Genomic DNA, 26,197 nt, shown 5'->3' with positions numbered 1-26,197 from the left:
GCTAAGTAGTTTAATTGGAGTCTGATTGGAGGCTGTTGTTTACAAAATAGTCCCTACTTGTAAAGCCGCCCCAACACAACATGGCATTATTATTATGATTCTATCACCACACAATGTTAGATGATTATCTTAACAAGGTTTCCCCCGACACTAATCTTATCCATGAAATGAAAACGATCGGGAGGCGCCACCTACCCGAGCCGAAAGCCTTGGCCACCAGCCACGTCAGGCTGCACGATATCTTGGCCCTGGTGAAGTCGTAGTGATCGAAGCTCTTGATGGCAGGGACGATGAAGGTCTGTCTCATCCCTCTGTCATCTGCCGCATCTCCCATCTTTGACGGCTTTACCGAGTCAGGAGGGATCCCGCTTCACTGCAGCTTCGGAGGAGCAGTCAGCCAGAGGAACTCCTCCTGACTGCGGATGACATCCCGTCCAGAGGAATTCAATGCAGCAAAAAATTTCCCCCTTCTCCTTAAAAAAAAAAACCAGGAAAAAAAACTTTGTGCGTGGCCTGATGTTGTAGAGCACGACGAGTTCCTCCTCTCCTCTGCTACATGAGCACCATCCTCAGCTTTAAATGTCCTTGTGTGTGTTTTTCCTCTCTGTGGTGTCCTTAAACCCGGCGCAGTTTAGAAACAGGATTTCTGAAGATTTCTCCCATTCCCTGACATTATTCTCCTCAGGCTGGCCGACATAACGGAGCAGCTGTGCGCCAGAGGAAAGGAGGCTACAGTCCGACACTGGAGCTCAGTCTCACACACGAACCACAGACCCTGTTAGTGTCCATGTTGGTCTTCTTTTTTCTTTTCTAACTGTTTTCTCTCTCTCTCTCTCTCTCTCTCTCTCTCTCTCTTTGCGGCGTCTCCTCTGCGTTTTTCCTGCCGCACTGATCGGAGGATAGGGGCGCAGAGCGCATGCGCGAAACACCCACCCAGTCTATTCAGTCCTGATAGGAGTTACCACAGTGTATAATAATATAATACAAACCAAAGGTGGAGTCAACTGACTGACCAAATCCCCTAATGGTGTTTCCACGGAGAAGTGGAGAAATAGTTGTGTGAGTCTCTGCAGCAGCCTGATAACTAGTACAGCCTTCATGCTGCACACACACTCACACACTACAGTCAGTAGCCTTCTTCTGTAGCTATATCAATTGTTACATATTGATTCAAATGACAGCATAGCTAATTGCAAAGACATCATTGTATCATTTATTTATTCTCACAAAAGATGTGATTCATTTAAAATACTGATAAATTACACCAACAGTTCTCAAATTCCCAGAAGTGCAGTCTATTGTATGATATTGGAATTAAATAATCAAACTAACTGAAATCAAATTTACAAAATGACGAAACAGTAGTGTAATATGTATTTGATGCAACTTTTATAGACACATCTCTATTACTGAAAATAAAGTCTCTGGTCGAGCTCTTGTGTTTCCAAATTGAAGCCTGATGGTTAATTTTTACATGATCCAAAATGTCTTTTTGTAAAACTTGATCATCACATTGACAGACCCTAACATGCAGCAGCGGCTTGCTCATGTGCTTTAACAGTCCAGCTGAAGTGGTTAGGATTGAATTTTGTCTGTACACACCATTAGCAAGAGTCAATAATTGCCAGCCTGGATGATTTACAGCCCAAGACTTAGCCTACATGTTGCACAATGTGTGGTGCATCTGTCAAACAAGAGTGATGCACTAAGAGATGAAAGCATTACAGTGAGATTTGTCTTTGTGATACAAATCTGTCTGTTTAGAGGAGAAAAGTAAAGGTCTCTGGTGATGCTATGGTGGTCTTATTATAAACTTGAAGTTTGCCCAGTGTCAGACAAGTGTGACAACAGTAAATTGTGAGATTGTCTCATGAGGCCATGGAAATAATCTGGTCAGATATTTTATTATGCAGATGCTATGAAAGGTTTTCACCTCACAGTGACATTTTTTGATTTGATGAATTTCCCTGGCAGTCACCATGCACCCTGCCTGAAGCTCCTGGTTGAAAATAGCTGGAAACATCACATCCTGTCTGTTTGTGTTTTTGTTTGTGTGAAGGTGAAACACAAACTGTAGACGAGGAAGGTTGAAACGTGAAGGGCTGGATTAACATGACACATTGCTATTGCTTAGATTCAAAGGCCCTAATGGTATCACACCTTTATCATCAGTTATAATTTCAACACTTTACCTTAAAAACATTTTATTGTGCAATAGTTATTCAGAATTAAATGTTTTCAGTGTGAACGTTGCTCCAATGAAGGTTTCATTATTTCTTACAAATGGCTGAAGCCAAAATAAACAGTAAAAGAATTTGAGAAGACGGAATAGGAAACATACATCTGGGTTTTACTTTTTATTGCAGACGTACATCAGCAAATCACTTGAGTCTGATAGAAAAGTCCAAAAAGTGTAGATACTAACATTAAAAACATGAACCACGAAAAGAAGAAACCAGACACCAAAAATATAAATAGACACTGTAAGTTTGTTCCACTGCTCCTTGTTTGTACCATTAAGAGCAACCTGGCAAACCCATGGCAGAGATAAAGACCCAGTGTGTGGGTACTGGGTAGGTCCTAAATGAAGCATGAATCTGAGTTTATCAAGTACTTTCATTGGCATCCAGTGATATCTACGTCTCACAGATGCTGTTTGCTGCTGTCGTCCTCTGTAACCACAGGCATGAAAAGAGTGTCGTCAGTGACAAGGCCGAAAATGAGATGGTATATAAAAGTAAAAAAAAAAAAAAAAATCATAGGTCAGATACAAATTATTATATTTTATAGTTTTAAACTGTGTATGACCAAAACTGCTGACGTAAAAAAAAAAAGAAAAGAAATTTCCCCTTGGGGATTAATAAAGTATTCTGATTCTGTTATACCCCCACACAGCGACTCAAATCTGCACACTCTGTTCTGAACAATTTAAAGGAAAATGGCACTCATTGAAATTTAGATTTTATTAATCTACCAGAACAGTAATACTAATGGGTGATTCATTTGGAATATACTGTTAAGGGCAGAGAGGAGCACTGAGGAACATGTTACAGCATTGCACCCTAGTGCCCGTGTTGGGTTCATACAGCTGAAAAGGTCCGAAGGTGTTTATCACAAGTCTGTCAGTAGATGGCAGTGCTCAACCATTACAACAAATACTCATCTAGCTCGTCCCTGTTCAGCTCCATACACCTTATAATTACAGTGTCTTGACAAATTATTTCACTTCAAGCAGGTTCATTGTGTTTGTTACAGCTCTGACATTTCTTTGTTGCCTTGAACACATTATTTCCTTTAACTTTGCCAAAAAATATTACCCCAGAAAATGTCATTTAAAAAACTTTCACCTGGAAGTTCATAGCCCATCTTCATCTTTGTCTGTGTCTCCTCTGTGATCAACATTCATCCTAGAGTCATTACCAATTATGACATAATTAGCATTATCAATATGAATGTTTCCATGTTGCTGCGGTGGCCACCCGGCCATAGCGGCACCGCCACCTTGTTGTGGTTGACCGAGGATGAGATTTTGTCTCAGTAACAGGTTCAGGTTCTCTCTCATCTGTATATCTGTTTTTAAACACTCTTCGATCAGCTGTTTTTTACTCTCATTCAACTGCTTTAGGGTGTCGTGTTTCTCTATCTGACGTTGCACCTTTTGTCCCTCAGTCCAGATTCTCTTTTGCTTTTGAATAATTGCCGGAGACAAGAACTTTTTTATTTTCTTCTCAAAGTTCCTGCTCTCATCTAGTGGATTTATTGTCCGTAGGATCATAGGCAGGCCATCTTTGGGAAGGCAGTTTTCCCGTGGCATCAGGGGGACAACAGTGTTGTGCTTGTGTTTCTTGTTGATGGAGTTGACAAGGGCAGTGTCCGTCTTCACCTCCACCAACTTAGTGTTGAAGTTGCGGGTAAACAGCAGGAGAGTAAAGGCTGAATTGTTGATCGCGTCCTCCACACTCCTCAGAGTGCTCTTTCCAGGGATGTCAAAGTCCTCATAGAAAGTTGCACCAGTACAACCAGAAACTGCTTCAATTTTGTCTTTCAGGCTCTCGGCCATAGCTTCATCCTCTGGTGCGTGCAGGATAACAAATGCATAAAATGTCGCCTCTTCTTCTGCTTCTGCACCTTTACATTCACATGTTGAATTTGGATTGAGAACCTCAGGTAAATACATGTTTGTTGCAGCGTTTGTTGAAAATTGAAGTCCAGTGATTGGCTTGGTTGTTTGGTTTGGAGTCTCATTCTGACTGATATGATGGTCGGACTTCCGGGTATCTGCCTCTGGTGCCTCTGCTGCATCCATCGTTGAGACTTTCTTCACTTCAGGCTGAGCAGCTTCATTGGATTTAGGCTGATCCTCCTCAGACGATTGTGGTTGCCCAGGGGCAGGGAGGCTACAAATGTTGGACTTGTCTGATGTTTCTGGAGTTACTTTGTCGCCTTGGAAAGACATTGTCGGAGGTATACTGATCTCTAGATGAGTGGGGTACGAGTTGATTGAGGCACTTGCTTGCAGAGGGCTGGGAAGACTATAAGCACTGTCTGACTTATTGGCAATTTTTAAAGTTGAGTTTTCTTCATTTAGGCCTATGTGAGAACTGTGGTAAGGCCCTGATTTGAGGTCTCTGGGGGAGCACATCAACTCCTCAAACTCAGGCCCGCAGACAACTTTAGCTTCTTCTCTGAGCTGATCATATTCCAGATCCTCACAACTGCCTGTTTTTCGTCCGTCAGTGGAGAGGGCTCTCTGATACGCCAGATTTCTCTGATTTGGCTCACACAGCCTCCGCTCATTCAAAAGTTTAAAAATACGAGCCAAAGATGCCAAAGATTCTCCTGTAAACTCTTCAAAATGTCCACAACGAACTCGGAAATCCTCTAATTTACCTCCACTCATTTGCCAATTTTCAGCCAGATGGTTAGCAAGGTAGTTGTCCTTCAACATCTGGAGCTTGTCTATGGCCTGTGCCTCTTTATGGAGAATGATCAGACACAGGGCGTGTATGATATGATCTTCAGGAGACTCACCCAACTGGATTGTCAGGCTTAACAATCGCTCCTGAGGCTCCTCAGCTAATATGTCAAAGACGTCTCTCAGTCCCGTCCCTGGATTTTGTTGTCCCTCGTGAGTCATTTTCGGTTGTGCTTCACCTCCAGCATTTTACAAGAACCACATGTGACTTTCCAACATTTTTCTCCTCACTGCTTGAAAAACTTGGGCGAGGCGCACAATTTCCTGGTCATTTTCATGTCCTTAAAAAGATGAAAACAACAAGCCTCAGAAATCGTAACATAATCATTTTTTTGTAGTTTGACTGCATGCTGAAGAAGTAGTGGCTCACATGAAATGAACTACGTCAAATGACAATGACAAGATAAGACCAACCTTAGAGGAGAGTTGAACTTGAGAATCTCTCACTGGTGTGGAGCTCCAGGTGCCATAACAACAACTTTAGTCCTCCAACTTGAAAAAGGAAGTCACAAGTTTCTTTTCCAGTTCAGTTTAACTGGTAGAAAACTCTATTATCTCAACAGGAAACTCTCGGTGCACATTTGAAATCCAGCCGATCGCCCCAACAGTAGCTGCAATGTGTCTTGGCAAACTTTTTGAATCAAGTTAATCAGTTACCGTACCTGTGGAAGCTCTAGGCCTCTGCCAGCTTTTGCACAGCATAATGATGATGTCACAAGATGTGAAGTACGGAAGCACACGAGGGACAAAAGACAAGAACAGGAAGAAGCATTCATGTCTGGAAAAGCCATAGCAATCCACATGACCAAATAAATAGTACCATGCCTGAGAGAGGTTTTTCCTCATGCAAACCTTCACCTTCATAACTTCCTTTTTTGCTCATTATATCAACTTTTATATGTTTAAACATCTCACAGTATTAAAATCCACTGGAAAAAAAAAAGACTTGTGACAAGAGTGGAAGTCTTTAACTCCCTTTGCACAATAGGCTCAGGGAGAGAGAGAGAGAGAGAGAGAGAGAGAGGGAGGAGAAATCAGTTAGAGGAATTCTGGCTTTTCTCCCTCTCTGCTGAGAGGCAAGTGTATTTTTATCCACGGAGGAAACCTCTAACCCTGTATTTACCAGGGGTGGGGTCACACCAGGCAGAGTGCAAGCCAAGATCAGATCCCTCACTATAGTGCAGACAGAGAGCCTCTCTGTTCTTAAGGCTGTGTGCAGCGTGATATGTTTACTGTGCGACCACTTCTGAAGAATTACAGTAACTCTATATGAAGTGTGGTTTCTATGCCTTCCTGAAATATGACAATTGTAAGAATGGTATGTATGTTTCCTTATAGAATAAAGTATCACTATTCAGCATATAGGCCCAGCACATGCCACCAGGACCACAGCGCTGTTGTTTTAAACATAACCCCATCTACAGTCAACAGCACACCACCAGAGACTCTATGAACATTATTAGGGGATGGTCAGAAAACGGAAGACAGCTTTGTAAGTTTTCTCTTTGCTACAGGGGCAGTTTTTGACTTTTTCACTGAGAGTTGTTCTTTTGTTTCACTAGATTTCACACTTGATTTTGGCCTACTTTCATGTACTTGCGTATCTAAATAGTGTTATATGACTAGGGATAAAGTTCAATAGCATTTTTCATACCTCAAGAGTCTGTGCTGAAAAAGTTTCACTGCTCTGGGACATTCATTAGGTGCATTTCCATTAACCTGCTTTGATAACTTAAAAACAAGGAATGGATTTCTCTCCAGTGTTACTAAAAATTATATCAGGATCTTGGAAAATCTAAACTTATTTTTTGCATTGAAGTTGTGGCTCCTGCCATATATCACGCCCCAGGGAGCCAGTTCTAACCACCCGAGAAGCAGACTGCAGAAAATCTGTCGGCACATTTTGTAGGAATGATATGTGGAGGTTTATTTGCATAGCATCACTCAATTGCATCTTGTCGACTTTTTCAAAAAGACATTTCGGCGTTGTCTACGGCTATTGACGCTGTTCGGGCGTTTTTCCTGTTGGCTGCATGGGGACAGCTTGCTCCTCATTAAGGGGCTCTGCTGCAGCTGCAGAAGTAAAAACAGCACAGTAGAAATAAAATGAATCTGACTTTGCCTTTCAGCAAATATCAACAAAATAAATCTCCAATTTTCCTTCAAGCACAAAACACGTAATGTTGCTTGAAGGTGACCTGGTTGCTGCCCTGACACAGGTCACAGTGTATCTGGTGGTAGGCCAGTATCAGCAGGCTGACACCACACACTATCTGCATTGGCTACTGTTCCTTAAAGAAACTTTAATGAACAGTTAGATAGCTTTTGATTGGGGCACGCAATCTAACATGGGTCCTACTATAAGGCTCCAAAGAAAATATTAATAAAAGAGTTAGTTTCAATGTAAGATTCATGTCTCTCCCCACCACAATAATTTTCATACAGTCCCTAACTAAGGATGATATGCACATAAATTTTCCTCTAAAAACTCTCCCACTGTTTATGCCCTTGTTTACCCCTCTTACACACACACACACATTCAAAGAATAAGTGCATATTTTCTGCCCCAAACATGAGAGCACAAAAACAACACACACATCCACACAGCCTCAGGATCATCCTGAGTCAGTTACATAACGCACTGCCAAACGTCCATCTTTATTGAGGTCACTTGTTTTAACGAGAGACACGCTCTCCCAGCAGCTGGGTTAGTCAGCCTGGCGGTAAATATGCCTTCACCTTAGGGCAAAACATATAGTAAGAGGGTCTGTCAGTTCTGCAAATCGTGGCATTGTACAGCTTCCGTGATGGTGTTTGGAGCAAATGCAATCTGACCTCTGCTTGTTTTTACGGGGTGAAACATTACATAGCTTCAACACAAACACATGCGACTCCACTCTTACGTGGTTTATTGCTATAAACTAAAATGCACAGATGTGTGTGACTGTGTGTTTGTGTCTGTGGTTTCTGGCCGTGGGAGAGAGCCTGGAGGGAGACACAGAGGGGTCACGTATAAGAGGCTTTAGGGCAGACAAGTGAAAAGGAGGCCCTTTCTTGGACAGAGACTACGGATTAGGATGAAAGACATACGAGTGGGGGATGCTCTCTCTCTTTTTATCTGTCTCACCCGCTTGCTGCATCTTTCTCCCACATTCTGCATCATGTCTATTCAAAATTAGCAAGAAGTAAAGAGGAAGATACAAAGACACACACACATGCAGCGGCGATACAAAGCCAGATAGATAAGAGAGTGAGATAGGGGCAGAGCAAAAGATGAATTGAGACCTTGACAGATCGATAGCCTCTTTAGAATTCAGTTTGTGAGAGGCCGAGAGAGGCCATGCAACGCGCTGCTCTTTTCCCAGCCACTTGATTCGTCACACATGCTAAGAGAATTTAACACACTCCCTTCTGGCAGTCAAATATATGCTCCACACACATGTACATGCGAAGGCATACAGAGATACAAGGCCCTTCACTCATTCAGTAGAGTGTCTACGCCCACGGTTTGGCCTCTATTGAAACACTGAATGAAACACCTGCACTGCAGCCACTACTGCACTTTGCAGAGAAGTTTTCCTGCATTCTCTTGTCAAGAAAATGAGAAGGAGCCTATAGCCTTAAGGTCTTGCATAACAGTGCATTTTGTTCAGTTAAGGTAGAGGTTGTGTATGGATGGCTGCAGCTTTGACTAGCCTGCATTTAGTTAAACTCAGGCCATGCGTGTGCTGTGTATCAAAGTAAAAATAACCCTGGCTATCACACACTGAGGCTAGTTTATGTTGTTGACAAAGCGGGCAAACAGATCTAAGTTAATGTGACAGTTAACTAGCATTAATTCAGGAGCAAAGGTAAATGAAGCGGGCCTACGGACACGACAAGGGAGTTCAGTGGGGATGGGAAGACGTGTGTACTGTACCACACTGGACCATGCTTGGGTGAGCATGTAGGCCATGCCAACAACAATGCATAATACAGCCTCTGGTGATGGGGGATGGATACGCACACACATAACACCCCCACCTCACCTCACATACACATACAAACGCACAGACACGCACTTGCACAAACACACACAAACTTGCACGCATGCACAGACATTGATGGTGATGGGGCATGGAGCAGTTTATGCTCATATCAAGGGAAAGTCTTTGATCAGTATGACAGGAAGGGCACTCGCCCCAAAGGAATTAGCTAACTCTTGCCTTGCAAAAGCACATCCACAATAAATCAGGAACACTTTGCATTTGCAACACAGTGGAGAGAATGTCTGATATTTAGCTTCATTAATATGCTAAATGTATGAATATGATTTGTTCCAGTTCAATGTCCAGAAAAGCATGTCCAGAGTGGCATGATAACCATAAAGAGTAAAATGTGCAGAAATTCAGGTTGCATGTATAATCCTCTCAATTTAATAGGCTGTTAATCTGCAGAAGTAATTTACATATGGCTTTTAAATTAGCACAACCATCAGCTTTATTTCTCTTTTAGAAATATACAAATTACACAGTGTTTCTGACATATTGAGGACTGTGTGGGCTAATAGATTTAAGACTGTTTATTTAAGAAGTTAGAGCACTACACATTTAGGAGAAATGTTGATGTTCTTCTCTCAACCATCCTCTCTTACCAGACATTCTTTAACCTTCCTCTTGTGTTAGGGTCGCCAATGACCCGTTTTTAGGTTTTTAATGCATAAAAGTATGCCACATAGTCAATTTGTTTATTGCATCAAGGCTTTTTGACTTTGTCAGGAACCTCTATTCAAACAAAATAATACAAAGTTTTTTCCCCCACAAAATTCTAAAATGCTCTGGTTAAAATTATGACATTTGTGGTGTCAGGGTCGGTTTTGACCCAATTATAATGATAAGAACAATAATGAGAGTTAAAACTGAAATCATAAGTGCAAAACCAACTTTTTCATGGATAAGGAAGCCTAACAACATAACCAAGAGATGAGATATAGGATGATAAATAATTGTTAATTGTTAATAATTTAGTGTGTTTTACATCTTATTTAAGGCCCGGGTCAAAACCGACCCCAACAGAGGAAGAAGAGGAAGGTTTTGAAACCAAGGGGTATACTGACAAAAAAAGGCCCATGGGGCCCACACCAGAAATATTAAAACAAACATTTTCATGGATAAGGAAGCCTAACAATGTAACCAAGAGATGAAAAACAAATTGGATGAAAAAAAAAAGTTTTTAGTGTCTTATATAGTACTACAGCCAATTTAAGACATGGGTCAAAACTGACCCTAACACAAAAGATGGTAGCACAAAGCTAACATGAATTAAGCGATTATAGATTAAATATCCTTAGCATTGTGTAAAATTATTTCAAAATGTATATAATTCTCATCCATCTGTATAACTGAGGCTGGTGGTCGGTTAGCTTATCTTATCTTAGCTGAAATGAGGGGCATAAGGCTTCTGTACTACCGCCCATAAAAACTAGGGTTAGGTACAAATTAATCAGGCAAAACACATATGTTACTTTGTGAGTTGTAGAAGAATTGGTGGGCTTATTTTATTAGCATTGGGTGGAGGAAGTCTAGTTGTTTCCCTCTGTTTCCTAGTTTTTGTGCTAAGCTAAGTGGGCCGGTTGCTGATATCTCATCTAAATGTCATTGATCTTCCTATGTAGATTATCTCTTGGCAAGAAAATGCAAATGTGTATTTCATAAAACATCAAACTCTTCCGTCATTGTGTCTCTCCATATTGAAATTCCTCCACTGCTGCTTCTCTCTGCCTCATATATACAACATGATTCCCATGTTTGCCACAGTTGAGGAGGAGGGTCCCTCCTCTGAGAATTCTCCCTCCCCCCCATTAAACGTCTTTTATAGGTTTTTCCTTTGCTGAATTAGTGGTCTTATGGTAGGAGTTATTCATATCGTAAAACCCTCTAAAACAAATATGTGTACGTTACATAGTTAAAATTGACTTTATTTGACTTGACAAATAGAAGCTGGATCTAATTTTGTGGAGTGTGAAAGACTGCTAAAGGTTGCTAAAACAGGAGAGGAGAGCAGAGGAGAGGAGAGGAGAGGAGGGGGAATTAAAACCTGCAACAAAACTAAAAGAATAAATGGACTCAATCTGGCTGCACTTGGTGTCAGAATGGATGCCCATCCAGAAGCACATGCCCAATCCCCCATGTCACTTTTGTCCGTCTCCAAACCCTGCGGATGCTTTGCTTGTATAGCAGATGCACATAACCAAAGGATGTGAGGCATGAAAGCAATGGGAAATTCATTACATATTCCTACCCCCCTCCGTTCACCATAATCACCACAATTAGCAGACATCTGCAGTGACTCCAAAGCTGGGAGTGTATTCAGGCAATCAGAGCAGCTTCACCGACAACACTGACTGCAGCCCCCTCTGTGATGGGCCTCATCCTGAAGGGAAGCATTCCATTAGAAACTCAGTGATTAATTGAGACGGAGAATTCGCTCCTGGCATCGAGCAAGAATGAAACCCGACAGGAGGCATCCATGATGGCAGAGTTGTAGCTACATGGTTGGTGGAGGTGGTCCGGAGTTGGCGGGGACCGTGCCATACTGTTGATGGTGTGAGATAAGGCGCTCACACTGTGGTTCGCAATTAGCTGTATGAGAACAGTTAACCAGACAACAGCTATACGAAGATTTCCTGACCCATCAAGTAAACAAACCCTGTGTGTGTCTAATGATAATTAAAATTTTATAGCTGCTTATGTTACCATGCTAAAAAAAAAAAGCATTTGGAGGAGGTGTCTATTGCTAATATCCCCTGTTCACTTTATAGGAAACAGTTGATATCTGATAGCTTTAAGTTAAATATCTTGTATGTGAGATACATAGACATGATGCAATACGATAAATGTGGAGCTAGCCTTTAGCTTAGCTTAACATGAAGGCTGGAAACAGGGAAAATGTCTCTTTCAAGTTTCTGACTGAATGATTTCCAAATTGTTGAGTGGCCTGTGTGTACTCCATCTGTAGAGGATGACAGCATGTTAGACAGCTCATTACTGAAGCAGTCGGAGATGTCACTCTTACCAGGCACAGTATGGCACAGCCAGGATTTTAAGGCTCAACTTAATACGTTGTCATGGAAATCAGCTGTAGCACATCGGACACTTTCCATTTGTGTTGAGTCCAGGGCCGGCTTGTTTCTGGATCACACACACATATGGTTATAAGAGTAAATATGCACATCAGTCTAGCTTACACAGGCTCGGCTGCACATGGGCTTTATCCACAAGATGTCATCTTTTTATGAACTAAGCAGACAGACATGTTTTCAGATGGATTAAAGCACATTTGGGGTTTTATCAGATTGATTTTGAGAAGATTTCATTAGTCAAAGTAGCTATTCTTAGTATGATTTTCTTATAAGCTACTCTAAAGCATTTAAAAGTTGAGCCCTGATGGTTTATTGTTAGTTAAGAAATCCTTTAATAACACTTTACAAATTTGTCTCAAAACACGAATAAGAACAACTTTTGTTCTCTGAGTTTCTTTTTCTTTGGTTTGTATCAGTGGTGTAAGAAATGTATCATTATCATTATATCATTCAAGATGAAGTAAAAGAAGCTACTGCACTATAAAATTCTCCATTACAATTCTACACAAAAGATATTTACACTTAGTTTGATTAACTATATCTCACAAAAAACAACCATAACAAAACTCATTATGTCCTTAAGTCAAACAAGCCGAATACATTTCCTTCCTTTTGAAAAACTTGCAAAGTTGTTTTTGTAGTGCTACTTTTACATGTCAGATAGTACTTAACCTAAAGCAACTGTAAAATAAAAATTAAATTTACTTTTTTCCTTAACTGGGAATAAAATACTTGGTAATGATGCAGCTGTATGATAGTGATTGACAGGTGTGGGATTCAATAAAGTCTGAAATGTAAATATTCATAATCTAAGTCAAGATCCTCTGTGCTGTTGCATGTGGTCTGTTCAAAGATAAACACCTGCCAAACCAAGTCTTATCAGTAGCTTATAATTGATATATCATAAATGATGTATTAACCATTAAGAAGTTAGATGGAGAGTATAGCTTATCAGAAACGATAGTGCCACATTTTACACTGATGGAGGACCACATGACCCTTCAGTTGAAAAGAAAAGAAAACATGAATCGTAGCAAATATGAAATTTTAAGGTTTTCACATGATAGCAGTCACACGCATAAACACCCACACGTTAGATTTGTGAAAGAGCTGTGATTGAAGCTGCAGCTAAATTAAGAGGAAAGAGAGATTAGAAGCTTAAAGGAAATCAAGCCAAGACTGGTGCTCTCGTTTGGATGTTTGAAATTAGACAGAATACTAAATAAATCTAGGTGCTAGACTTCTGAGAGCATCATTCCCACCAGTTATGCAAATTAGCCATCAAATTCACACAATAATCAGACGATGTGCCGCTTTGTTGAGATTTGAGCGTGCTATTTTATCGGTTTAATGGAGACAAGAGCAGAGCATCTTCCAAAAAAAAAAAAAAAAAGAGCTAATTTGTGGTTGACGGCCTCCTTGCTGTCGTAAAATTGTAGAGTCACAATGAAATGGGTGTGATCCTCCACTTGGTGCTTCCTTCCTTCCAGTCCAAGGGTCTGGGCCTAATAAAGGCCTGTGTGGTGCAGCACAGACAGACCGCCTCTCTGCTGTGTGGAGAAATGTGTTCAATCACCATGGCTACTGGTCAGAGAAGAGCCCCCGCTGTGGTTATTAGGATTTCTCTGCCTGCTCACACACCGGCTCAGTATGCAGGTTAACAACTCCCAGCCTGTATTATGGATGTGAATGTGCACGTCTGCAAGGAGGCCTGTAGGTCAAGGGTGGTTCGGTATTGTATATAGAAGGAGAGGTGGAGTTTTTAATTCAAAGCATCATCTCTAGAAAACACCTAAAATGGGCTGCCTGCCTCCCAACAGTGGCGCTGATGTGAGAAGGGGAACATGAGAAAGCTTTGAGCAGTATTGATTCAGCCGAGTACTCTCGGAGCGAGTACCAGAGGATCTGAGGAGAGAATTATCCATGCACCATTTCCTCCCCTGCTCCTATGTGGAAAATTCTGCAGTTCCAGCTTTCTCGTAGCCTACATACAGCAGAAACACACACACACACACACATACACATACACACACACGCTGTCAGGATCCCATACACACTCATGCGTGGATGAATACACACATGGAGAAGTCACATGCACACACACAAAGACTTTCTTGAGGTCTGATGATGAAAATTAATGCCTGTTTGATTTATTTATAGTTGTTCCCCTCCCCTCCGGTTAGTCTAGCATATTTTATTTTTGTCGTATTCATCTAAAAATAGGACAAACATAGAAAAGGAGAGAAATATATATTTTTTAATGGTGTAAAGTTAGGGGTTTTCTGTTTGCTCCATCATTTTTTCCTACAGGAAATTGCATTATGGGGATATTACAGTGATCCCAGAGCCTATATTAAGCACTCTGAGGTCATTATAATCACTAATAGCTGCCACAGACAGACTTAACATAAGTGCTCCAATTTGACTGTTAGTCCATATGAAGAGATTATTGGAAGCCATAACTGTAGAAGATAAATCCACCAATGAAATCTGAATTTCTGAGACACAGGGCATTGTCTGCATATGCCGCTTTGCCCCATCCCTCCTCCACTCCCCTCCCGGTTTCTCCTGAATAATACACGACAGGCCACCTCCCCCGTTAACCCCGTCGTCCAATGGCAGACGCGCATTTTATCAAGCTATCTCCTCTCAGCCAATCCCAGTCCTCCCGGTGATCCCTGTAAACCGGATACCCTCCCTTCTGGCTCTCAAACAGACGTAATCTGTGGATCGGAGAGGCAGGCGCTCAGTCGCTGTGGAGTTGGTGCCGGATGGAGGTGATGAGAGCGAAAATAGACAAGACTTGAAGAAATCGCATCAGTCCACCTCGCCGGGGGAGTGAATCCTGCAGTTTTACAAGCAGGAGGGTGAAGGGAAAAAAAAAATGTAAGTATGCCATCATGTAAAATGCATAAACTATAACCTACAAAAAGAGGCAGTTTTTTTTTGTTTCTTTAATCCAGTAGAATCTGTGCAAACTGATGCTTTAACTATAAAACAAAGATTATTCTTTGATTTGTGAATTTATTTAAAGAAAGTGTGATTTTTCTTTTCTACTGAATGTGAGCGCGAAACTCTTGTTAGAATATATGATGGGGTCTGGTTTGGCGCTCAGCTCAGTGATCAGGCGGCTTCACGTTTCTAAAATCAGCGCATGTGAATTTGTTCCAACGTGCCAGCGGATGATAAAAAAAAAAAAACAAGGGAGAGAAAGGAAAGCCTCGTGTTTCATCCGTCATTTTCATTAGGACATCCATCTGACTCGAGGGAAAACGTGATTTCCGTTCGCTCTGTGCAAGACGAGCCCTTTAACGCACACTTCAACTTTTATAATGCAGCGAGACGCATCGATGGTACACAGTGTACAGGGGAGGGAAAAATGCTGTTTCCGTCGCTTGGAAAGTTTCGACCATATGTTTAAACAGCCAGTGCAGCCCAGTGGGATCCTGGTGGGAGCCTCCCAGACAATATAACTTTGATTCATTTCACTCATCAGACAGTCTCCTGTTCCTATTGGGCCTGAAAGTCAGTGAACACTGATAAATGGTGGCTATTATTTTTCAGCTGAACAATGCGCACCGGCTTTGTGCGGACCATCTGTCATTGTATCGACATTACAGCAAAGCCCTCCTGCCCCCGAAGGGTCCGAATGAGACACCTGAAGAGCAGAAAACAGACAGCGATCGTTCAGAGCCGCCACCCGTCTCTCACCAAGCCGTGACTCATGATGTGATGGGTGCGTAACGTAGCCAGAGAAGAAACAGGCGATAGGGCTGCAGTTGGACTGTTGTGTGTGCCTCGTGCATAGGTGCAGTGCATCATTATCTGTACATTGTTGTAATATTTTTGTTTCTTTGTTTTTTTGAATGCAGACATTGGGATAGTAGAAGCATGGCTTTGCGCATCCTGAATTCACGGAAACAGTCGTTGCGCATCTGACTTCCTCCCGGAATGTGGGCTTGTAGCACATGGCAAAAAAGAGCCAGACTGCCATTTTCAGGGTGGGCACTGTGAGTGGATGCACACGCTGACCATATAACCTCACTTTATCATCACATGAGCGTGACACACTCAATTTTTTTCTGGACACAGTGGCCTCACGTGCCACTCAGATCAGTTCTGACCCTGCAGGTAGTTTAAAGCAGCTGAGAAAAGCTTTTTTTTTTTTTTTTTTCTTTTTTTCTAAAAGACTTTAGAAACTGCATGCTTAGTCTCTGAGCTTGCAGTGCCAAGCACTAATATGCCTTAAGGTTAATGAGGCAGTCTCCATAAATTCTTCTGCCATCTGGATATAGTAGGTCTAGACGCTTAGTGCAGCACTACATTTTACTGCCAATGGATTGTACTCAGCGTGCTTTAATGAAAAAAAAGACGTGCATAGATTTTTATAGAAAAACAAACATCCACACAAGGCTCTCAGTCTGCTTGCACTTACATTTCTTTTACACAAATTAAAAAGAAAAAAAAATCTGTGTCCAGTATTTCCATAATACAGAGTGTGTGCAGTGAGTGAACAGGACTGATAGGTGCTGATGTGATCAGCTGTGATAGCCTCACTTCTGCCCCTCTCAGGGCTGAGTTACATATAATTCACTTTGGCTTTGTCCCTCATGGAGAGGAAAAAGCAGTGACCTCCTTCTTCAGAGCAAAAAGCAGCGACTGCCCAAGTGCGTGCATCGGTTTAATTCAGTTTGGAGTTGCTCTCAGAGAGTTATCAGGGAGGGATGAGAGAATGGAGCGAAGCCACCGTCTTCCTGCTAAGTGTAATGTGGGCCGAGGGGTTGGTTGGATGTTGGCTTATCTTATCTCCTGCTGAAGCTATGATCATCATGCCCGTGTAGCTCATTATCACATGTGATGAGTTTCATCAGCTGCACCCAGCAATTATGTCGAGAAGCAACCTGCTATCACAATGGAGAGGCTCTCAACCACATGAACTCAGCTGTTCCTCCATAGTTACACAGCACCAGTTGGTGAAAATGTAGCATCAGGGAGTCCCATCTCACTTCTCTCCCACCATCACATGACTCCCATCAGTTCTTACCCTGCTGCCATCGAACACTGAACGCACCAATGAGAAGGAAGAAAAGTTCATCCACTCTCACTTTTCCTTTCTTTTCAGTCATTAAGATATATTCAGACTTCTTCAATTTATTTTTCCTGAGCCATCTGGAGTATATAGAGAGTGTATATTCTCAGGGGACGTTTACAGAGGAGGCTCTAATAATTGTATAACTTTATTGTTCATCTGTTGATCCAAAACAGCAAATCTTATGGCAGCTGTTTAGCAGATACACTTCGTTTGTGTTCATGCGTTACAGGTAAATTAAGTTAAGGGTTGAATGAGTTCATAGCAGCAGGAGCCTGTGTCCATATGTGTGTGTTTGTGCCTCTCAGTGTGTGCCGTTGCGGTGTTGGGTTAAATGGAAAGGTTAGGTAATGGAGACCCCTGCTCCCCGCCTCAGGCATCGCAACATACTGCCTATCTAGATGAGTAGATGACCTCTGGCCTCTCGTCTAGCCAAGGGCTCAGGTCTGCTGGGGTCAAGCCAGGTGGCTTTCAAGAGCCCATTGGCCTGGTCAGGAGCACATGGCATTTGAACTCTTTCCACTTCAGGACCAAAGGCGTTCTTTTGGTTAATTAAAAAGCTCTTACGGCTTGTGTGCGACTGCGTGTGTTATCTGTGTTGAAGATAAAGTTATGGATTAGAAAACAGCAATTAAGAGGTTAGGGGAAATTTCCTCTGCTCAACTCAGAACATCTGCACGCTAAAATAATTTGATTTTAGCCGCCCTGTGTGCTTAATAAAGCCAGACATTTTTCTTTTGATTCAAAAGCTCTTTTTTTATCTCGAGGTTCACACTCAAATTTAGCAACTTCCACGCATCCTAGATATGAGAAATAACAGATATTCCACTAACACGTCCCAGCCAGAATCGGAGTCTGCCATTAGACTTCACTCGGCTCATTTATGAGATGGTGCAGCTGTTGTGTGGCCCGCTTTTATCGTAAGTATGGTAGCTGTAAGACAAAAACATTGCATTAGTGCCAATCTTGTCACAGCTGAGAGAAACAGCCCGTCTCAATTCTGTCACAACATGCTCGCCGTTGTATCGTCGTGCAAGAAACTCCCCATGGAAATTTTGGAATCTTTCCCATTGTTCCTAAAGGAAAGGGGGCTTTCATATGGAAGTGGGGAACGCCAGGAAATGACAGGCATTCTTTGTGGACTATTTGAAAATAAACTTGTGGGTCCTCGCTTCCCTCTCGACAGCTAAGCAAAAACTAGAAATAAGAAGAGAGGATTATGGTCTTAACAATCCCTCAATGGCACTTTCACTTTCTTACGTTTCCTGCTGCAATTTGTCCCGAAAGTATATTTTCTTCTTCGGCGTACTGGAGACATGCCATCAGAGTTTCAGCTAAAGAGCTTTTGTTGAGGGCTTTTCACTCTTTTCTCTCCGGTTTCTTGAATGGGGCGCATTCATATTTTCCTCCTTATTTGTCCTTATTTTGCCTTATCTTTCCCCCCTGGCTTTAAACACAACCCTGCTGCTTGAGCTCCGCTTTATGAGGTGTGACAGTGAGGTCTGGTTGCCGAGGCAGGCCGCGTGGACTGGAACGTAAAGCTTTACATTCAGCCGGCTGCGGTCGGGTTTTGGGGAGGACTTAAACTCGTTTCACCCCTATACAGTATCACGTATACAGGAACTTCCTTCATTCTGCTGAGCAGGCACGAGAGTTCAGAATTCAAAGGAGGAGGAAAAAGGAAAAAAAAAGAGAGCTGGCCTTCTTAACCTCAGAGCTCCTAATTGCACACATACAGTGGCTACCTTTAATAAGTAAGAAAGAGGAGCACTGACTGAAAAATGGAAGAAAGGCAAAAGCAGCTGGTTGCGATTTAAATTTGCGAAATTGCAGGTAACATTTTTACTTCATGTCAACAAATACAAAATCTTTTTCAAGTGGAGTTTGGCACCAGGTGTTCACAGCTCTCCGCGCCTTTGTACGATTTCCTCCTCTTTCCTTTTGAGATTTAATAACAGGTTTTCTTTAACAGGCTCTTCTCTCTGAGCTGGTCAGTCTCACCGTACCTCAGATTAACACTCACACCTTACACCCCACACACCCGCCCACCCTCCTCCACCTCCTCCTCCTCCTCTCTTTCTGTCTGTCTTCCTCCTCCTCCTCCTCCTCCTCCTCCTCTTGTTGTTTTTCCCACCAGGCCAGTGGTAGTTCCCAGGTATTTGACCAGTGTAGCGTAGCTGGGAGCCTGGTTGTTCTGTCCCCTGTGAGACAAAGGCAGCGTGCCTCAAGGAGAGGGATGAAAGGAAACGGGGCTGTGCAGCCACTCCTTTTTACAATGGGAAACCTCTTTAGTGAGGTTGTAGAGCAAATAACCACCTTCTCTCTTCCTTCTTTTAACAAGCACTGAGACTGTGAGAGTGTGTCTCTATCTTTTTGTAGTAGCGGGAGCGGTGCCGTTGAGTGTACGTATGGATGTGAGTTTGGTGCGCACGCAAAGAGGAAAGGGTGTCCTTTATGTCTACAGAGAATGTTTTTAGGCTTCCTCTTCCTTGCACCATCTTAGTTTCAGCTAACAGATGGCGCCTCTCTTGCTAAAGATGTTTCCTGTATTAAGGATTGTTTTTGTTGTGGTTTAAACTGTAAAGAGACAGTTAGACCGAGGGAACAGAGCAAGAAAAAAACAATCTTTTAATAGCGTAAATGATGCTGGAGCAGTCAAGTTTCATTTACTGGGAGTAAACTATTTAGTGTGTAAGATTTTTTCTGTTTTAGATGGTAGGAATATTTATTATTATAGCGGAAATTCCTGCGTATGTAATGTACTTATTAGCATTAGCCATAAAATGCGCAATTCACTGTGACACTGTGTCTGACTGCTGAATTCTCTCTATATACTGCTGGAGGATTTAAAATATTCACCGTCTTTCAGAAGCTTATTGTGTGTTTTGTGCGTAAAATCTCAAAATCTTCTTTAAAAAAATCTGAAAAAGCAAAACGTTTTTTGTTGTTGAACTAAAATAGTGAACAATTATAAATTGCCACTAGATGGAAATGTAAATTCTTAGTGCCTCAAAAATCAATTTGTGCTCAACACTTGAGAAAAAGTGTTTTGTTACTTGCCACTTCAAGGATTTTTCAGTCTCATAGTTTATTATTCAGTCACACGCTCATATGGAAGTCATTACTACATTATCACATGCTTACACTTGAGTTTAATTATACATATACACTGATGTTTTGTTGCTGCATATCTGTGTGTTCTAAGCCACTGGCGCTCAGTCTATAGCGTTATCCTCCCAGGGGGAGGGAGCGGAAGCCACAGGAGTCTTTTATGGCTCCAGCTCCAGAGACAACCTGTTCTCAGGCACTTCTCTTCTGGCACTTTTTTATGACATCATAAATTCCTCCATTTCCTCTGACCAGCCCTAGGTGGGTATAAAGGACATACCTGGCCAGTAATTGTCTGTCTGGCCCTCTCATCTGTCAGTCTCCTTCTACTGCTGGGGACTTCCTCCAGAGCCAGACTCTCAGACTGCCCGAAGATACACACATCTCTTAGATCTGGACGGTGGAGCGATAAAAAACAGTGGTTTATTTGGTGAGTGATTGGGTAAAGGAAGGTTTTTCTGGAGTGTGGTTTTTCCCAGGTACCTTTTACTGCATCTTTGTGGGTCATTTAGGTCATCGAGAAGAGTCGGGCTGGCACCCACGTTACAGGCCTTTACTGTGTGCATGTGCACTTAAGACCAACAACAACAGGCCACTCTCAGACCTGTTGATACCTTTTGTATGTTGAAGTCTGAGGATGAGGAGCAGAAAAGAAAGGATTAGAGGAAGAAAGAAAGAAAGAAAGAAAGAGGAGTTCTCTTTTTTTGGGGGGTGGGCAGGAGCATTCAGTGTTCACATTCATCTGATGCTCGGCTGGGGCTCCTCAGGGAGGCTGGAACAATACACGCACCAGCACGACAACATTCCTCGGGGTTAAAAAGGTCAGGGGTCACCCAACAACCCCACCCAGCCAATCAGTCCCAAGGCACTAACTTGGTGCATTTGTTTTTGTTTTATGTCTTCGCACTTGTTGAACAGACTCTGCACCTTGTGTTACGATGTGCCCTTTGCTCTCTGATAGACCCTGGCACGGAGCACTTTTACTCTTCCACAAGGTTCAGATATTGACTGTTTGTGAGAAAGAAAATCATTGTTGTCTGTCGATCATGGTTGAGGTTTATGCATCCAGATAGAGGAACGCAACATAAATCTGAGGAAAGGAAACACATTAAATTAGCTAAAAGCTGCTAATTAAGCCAGGCCATATTTTAATGCCTGCAGACTGTGGCACATGAAGTATCATAGCCAGATGTTTGGCAAGCTTACATCCATGTATGCTAGAAAAAGAACCACCACAAAGCAGACCAGACTGTAATTACTGTCATACACATATTTTGAGTTGATTGAATGCCCACTTCACATAATCAACCCACAAGGGTCAAATATTAGACCAGCGAGGGCTCTGAGGGTCCTCAAAGTCATATTTTAACTCTTTTATGAAAAGTCTGGGTCTATTTTTTCCTTGTGTGTATGTGTGCGTGTGTGTGTGTACGCACCACAGCACACTTCAAATGAAGTCTGAAGGCTGCCATTAAAGCGGAGCATATGCATGTGTAGGCATGGGGTGGCGTGTGGGGCCCCTACAGGCAGACTGCAGGTCTGGTAGTCATTATGAGTGAATGTACAGTATACACTGGAGTGGACATGCAGCTACATTAAAGCCTCGCCCACGGCCACATCAGACCACCCCAGAGACACACCACCGGCACTTCCTCCGCCCGCTTCCATCGCTCAGCCTCAGGGGAAACACGATTTGGGATTTCCGGAGGATGCACTGGACATTAATCGTCCAATGATTAGGGGACTTTGCAGTGAAAATCTGATTCATTGTGATGGTCAGATTCTCAGAAAAAGTCCCACTTCTTGTAATGTCTGTAAAAATGGATTCCAGTTTCTGTCCTTTGCCTCTAACTCTTCTGTGTTTCTATTTGTCTTTGTCTTCTGTCTGCAGGAGTTAACACCGTGCCTCCTGATGCTGACTCTTGTGACTCCATGAAGATCATCTTCATCAGGTATACCGCACACCATCATTAAAACATATTTTCACAAAACATCTTCTCTACTTATTAATATTCCCCATGTGTCACATTCTTTTGTCCTCTTCCTTGGTGAAGTATCACAGAAAGATGACTATAAACCTCCTCAATTTTATCCTGCGCACTAAATCGGCTTACAGTAGAGGAAGGAGACATCGCTCTCTATTAGTCCGCAGTTAGGAATGAAAGCCTATGTGGCTGCAGCTGTGGAGGAGCTCCAAAGATGGGGACGTTTATTGTCAGGAACAAATAGAGGCCTTTTTATTTTGTCTAGCAGCTGACGCCTCTCCCCACCCACTCCTCCAAAACCTCTTTTGTCAGTAATGTAGAGTGGCCTGCTCAGGCAAGAGCGAGAGACCATGAGAGTTTCACAGCAGAGCGGAAAAAAAAAAAAATTAAAATAAAGTGCGGGGTTAGATGGCTATAGGCTCGGGATGAAAAGGGCCCGGCTGTTTGCCATATGGTGTAATTATCTGCTATTTCAAAAGATTATCTCCCTCCATCAATATAGTGTTTAAATGTATGTGTGTGATTTGATCTCTGGTTTTTACCCCCGGTGTAATGTTGAGACTCTGTGGCCTGCAGCTTGGCCCCCTATTTAAAATGGGTTAGCTATGATCCCCCCCCCCCCGTCACTCTATCAGACCCTAGTCCTTGCCCCCTCCTCCTCCCTCACACACACACACACACCACACACACACACACACACACACACACACACACACACATACACGCATAGTTTCTCAACACAAAAGAAATATTCAGCTGTAGAGAGGGGGTCCCCCAGAGGGCGCGACATTGAACTGAGGGAGTGGGTGGGGTGGGGGTCGAGGGTGGGGTGGTGTGTATATGTGTGTGTGTGTGTGTGTGTGTGGAAGGGGGGGATTAAGAAGAAATGGCTGGCTGACACTGGGGTTGCCATGGCAAAGCCCCCTTTTCTGCTCTCCCTCGACCCTCCTATTTTTCATTTTAGGTCTCATTGTGGGGCGAGGTGTAAGTGTGTGTGTGTGTGTGTGTGTGTGTGTGCGTGTGTGTCTGTGTGTCTGTGTGTCTGTGTCTGTGATGGAGCAGGGAAGATGTAATATGGCTTATGAATTTAGCCTCTTATCTGAAGCTGCTCTGCTTCACCCTGAGAGAAAAGCGACTTCTAGTTCACATGCTGCAGTTCACACAGCAGAAGAAAAAACACTTTATAGTGTTTTGTGTTATTTAGTAGGCGGCTGTAAATATTATATTGCATTATTGGACATAATTCCTCTGCCCACGGTCCCACATATTTCTTTCTCTACGATCATACAAATTCATTTGAACATTTTTGCATATTCATAAAGAAAAGTCTGCGGTGAGAGGCTACAGAGGCAATAACTCAAAGACCCTACCCTATCAGGAGACAATAACCAAATTGTCTATTTTATGTCCGTCTGAATTATAGCTGCAATAACGTGATGCATTACTCATCCATTGTAGCCAGTGTGTTATCATGCTAGCCTGACGTTGGCCCGCCTGCCCCACCAGACTAATGGATGCAGGTCTAGCTTGCTCGATGACATCAGCACCCTAAGCCGATGAATGACCATAGATCAGCGTTTACCATCCTTACGTCAGCCCCTGACCCCCCCCCTCAACCCCCCAGTCTGTGCTGCAGCAGTGACACTGTCGGTAGTTGTTCCCCAGCAATGGTCTGTCTCTGACAATGGGAGCTCTCAGCCTGTGGCCGGGCGAAGGCTGGGGTATAAAAAGCTTGGCTGCACAGTAGGACATCGTAGCATTGTTCTCCGGTCTAGATATCCATAAAAATGAGCAATGGCAGCCTCAAAAGATGGTCTCTGTAATATTGTCCAGAGCAACGTCAATCCACAGAGAGAGGGTTTCACACTTTTAACGCAACACCATATTTATCGGACTGTTTTTGTAATACTTATCTAGTGCAGGTTTTTACTTATCACTTGCAGATAGCTTTGGTTGTTTGCTCTGGTATTTTTTCTCTCAGATTTTTGGAAGCAATAGAGGTCAGTGAGATTACGTCTTTGTTGCTCACTGCCTTGAACAAACAATTACATAAAAAAGAAGTTTCAAAAACACCAAAACACCAGTTGTACTAATAAAAAATCCTTGAGTTTGTTGAATGTTTTAAATTGAATTTCTCGATGCTGTGGTCGCTACAAGTCCCATTTATCTCCATTATAGTGAGGCATCAGCGGAAATATCAGAAGAACATGTTGTCAAAAACCTGCACAAAGAAAACCAAAATTAGCTACACGAGCACTGCAGAAGGAAGAGGCTTTTTAAAGTGTACTAACCCTTTAAAGACAAAAATACATCTCACTATCAGTACTAACAATTTCCTCTCCATTTATGTTTCAGATCCTGTCACGGCCAGTTACTGAAGATAAAAGACTCCAGGTTGCTCTGATTGATCACGTGGTGGTAATGCAGTAAAGCAGATCCTCTCAGTTTATCTCTCAGCTTGTAACACATTGCATGATCTCTTCTGTGTATAACATAACCAGAACAGTCTTTGCCCTGTGGACAGTGGACTCATTCTGCCACTGTCCCTGTGCTGCGCGACCTGACCTCTGTGGTTTTGAGTGACGTCCCCGTCCCCGTCCCCCTTGCATGTCTGACTGTCTGTCCTCCCCTCCCTCCTCTCCCTGCCTCATCTGTCAGCTCGGCTCACAGTCACAGCCACTGCTCCGCTCCGCTCTGCCTGCCTCGGTGAACATTCAACGCTGTCGGTGAGTTTGGTATGGATCACATAAAAACCATCGACCGTTGACTGTGCCCCGTGGCTCGCTCTGACGACGTCGGGAGTGAGGGGGAAAAGAATTAAACAAAAGGGCAAGTGGGCGCATGCAAATCCAAAGATGAGGACACACACGCACATGCATAGAAGCGACACTCTGTTTCCACTGTACCCAAAGACCAAAGGTCACAATCAACATTCATTGCTGTCGCTGGGTTGGACTGTGTAGAAAAGCTCACTGAACAATGAGTGCAACTGTGGCCCAGATCTGCCTGACTCGCGTCCCAGCCAATCAGCCGACCGGATGTGAAACACTCTGATTTCTTTATTTATATACTTCTTGTTTTTCACTTCTATTTTCTACCAACCCCGGTACTGGGAGTCTTCAGGGGAAGAGAGAAAAAAAAGAGAGAGAGAGAGGGAGATAGAGACACAAATAGACTTCAGGCTGCTTGCTTGTCCTCATCCTCCTCTCCTCTAATTGGTGGTTATGTGTGCAGCAAGGGGGAAGGAAGCGGAGTGAATGTGTAATCATTTGGAGTCTCTTCTCCTTTGGATGTTTCATCCCTCTCTTTTTTGTTTGTCTAATTATATACCGAGCTCACTTAACTCTGTGTTAACTGCACGTCTGTGCTGGCAAGAATCAGCAAGAATGAGCAGCTGACAAAGAGAAAGAGGACAAGTGAAAAAAAAAAAAAAAGGTGGAAAGATTATAGCACCAGCAGAATTATTATCTAGTTTTTAGTATATTTTATGTAATATTCTTCCTGGTGCTGCTGCAAATGTGCCAGGATATAAGCAATTTGCAAATGCAGAAAGAAAATTGTTTTCACCTTTCTGATGGTGGATGTCTCATCTGTGTTTGAGTTTCATGAGACTGTCTGGTTTCCTGTGTGCCACCGAGTGTCTCTGTGTGTGCACGTATGCTATGATCAAGGACCTGTCTGTTGATCTCAGAGTCTGCAATATGTTATTTTCCTTCTATACTAAAGCCTACTCCCTCATGGGAAAATGCAGTCTATAACCTTGTCATCCTTCAGACAGTCTGGGACCGGCCACGCTGCTGCCATTGCTCATTGTACTCCCTTGTAACAACTCTGACACTGTGCCCTGTATCAGTAATCCATGTAGTGTAAACACACAGCTCAAACACTTGTTATCTATATGTAGGAATGTGTTTTGTGTT

General features: G+C 42.7%; 2 protein-coding genes across 4 annotated transcripts in view; both read right to left on the bottom strand.

The window, feature by feature from the left end:
* Positions 1-910, bottom strand: part of camsap2b (calmodulin regulated spectrin-associated protein family, member 2b) — a 33,468-nt gene extending 32,558 nt beyond the window's left edge. For 2 of the 3 annotated variants that reach the window (XM_085805682.1, XM_085805683.1), the window contains exon 1: positions 196-910. In XM_085805682.1, coding sequence (XP_085661808.1) covers positions 196-334 — 139 coding nt within the window. In that variant the 5' untranslated portion in view covers positions 335-910. The remainder of the gene's footprint in view (positions 1-195) is intronic. The other variant, XM_085805684.1, reaches the window with a different exon arrangement.
* A 2,208-nt stretch (positions 911-3,118) lies between these two features.
* On the bottom strand, positions 3,119-5,683 carry ticam1 (TIR domain containing adaptor molecule 1). Its single transcript, XM_085805681.1, has 2 exons — positions 5,390-5,683; positions 3,119-5,256 (listed from the first exon to the last, which is right to left on the bottom strand). The coding sequence occupies exon 2, from the start codon at positions 5,135-5,137 to the stop codon at positions 3,356-3,358; it is 1,782 nt and encodes a 593-aa protein (XP_085661807.1). The 5' UTR covers positions 5,138-5,256; positions 5,390-5,683; the 3' UTR covers positions 3,119-3,355.
* Between the last annotated feature and the right edge of the window lie 20,514 nt (positions 5,684-26,197).

This window comes from Trachurus japonicus, chromosome 17, assembly GCF_045865225.1.
Source record: "Trachurus japonicus isolate A0001 chromosome 17, Traja_1.0".
NCBI classification, from domain to species: Eukaryota; Metazoa; Chordata; class Actinopteri; order Carangiformes; family Carangidae; genus Trachurus; species Trachurus japonicus.
Note: the sequence above shows the minus strand (reverse complement) of the source record. Positions and strands in the feature narration are given on the sequence as shown.

Excerpts from the sequence above, each read along its gene's own strand:
- ticam1 (XM_085805681.1), bottom strand. The coding sequence starts at position 5,137 with ATGACTCACGAGGGACAACAAAATCCAGGGACGGGACTGAGAGACGTC.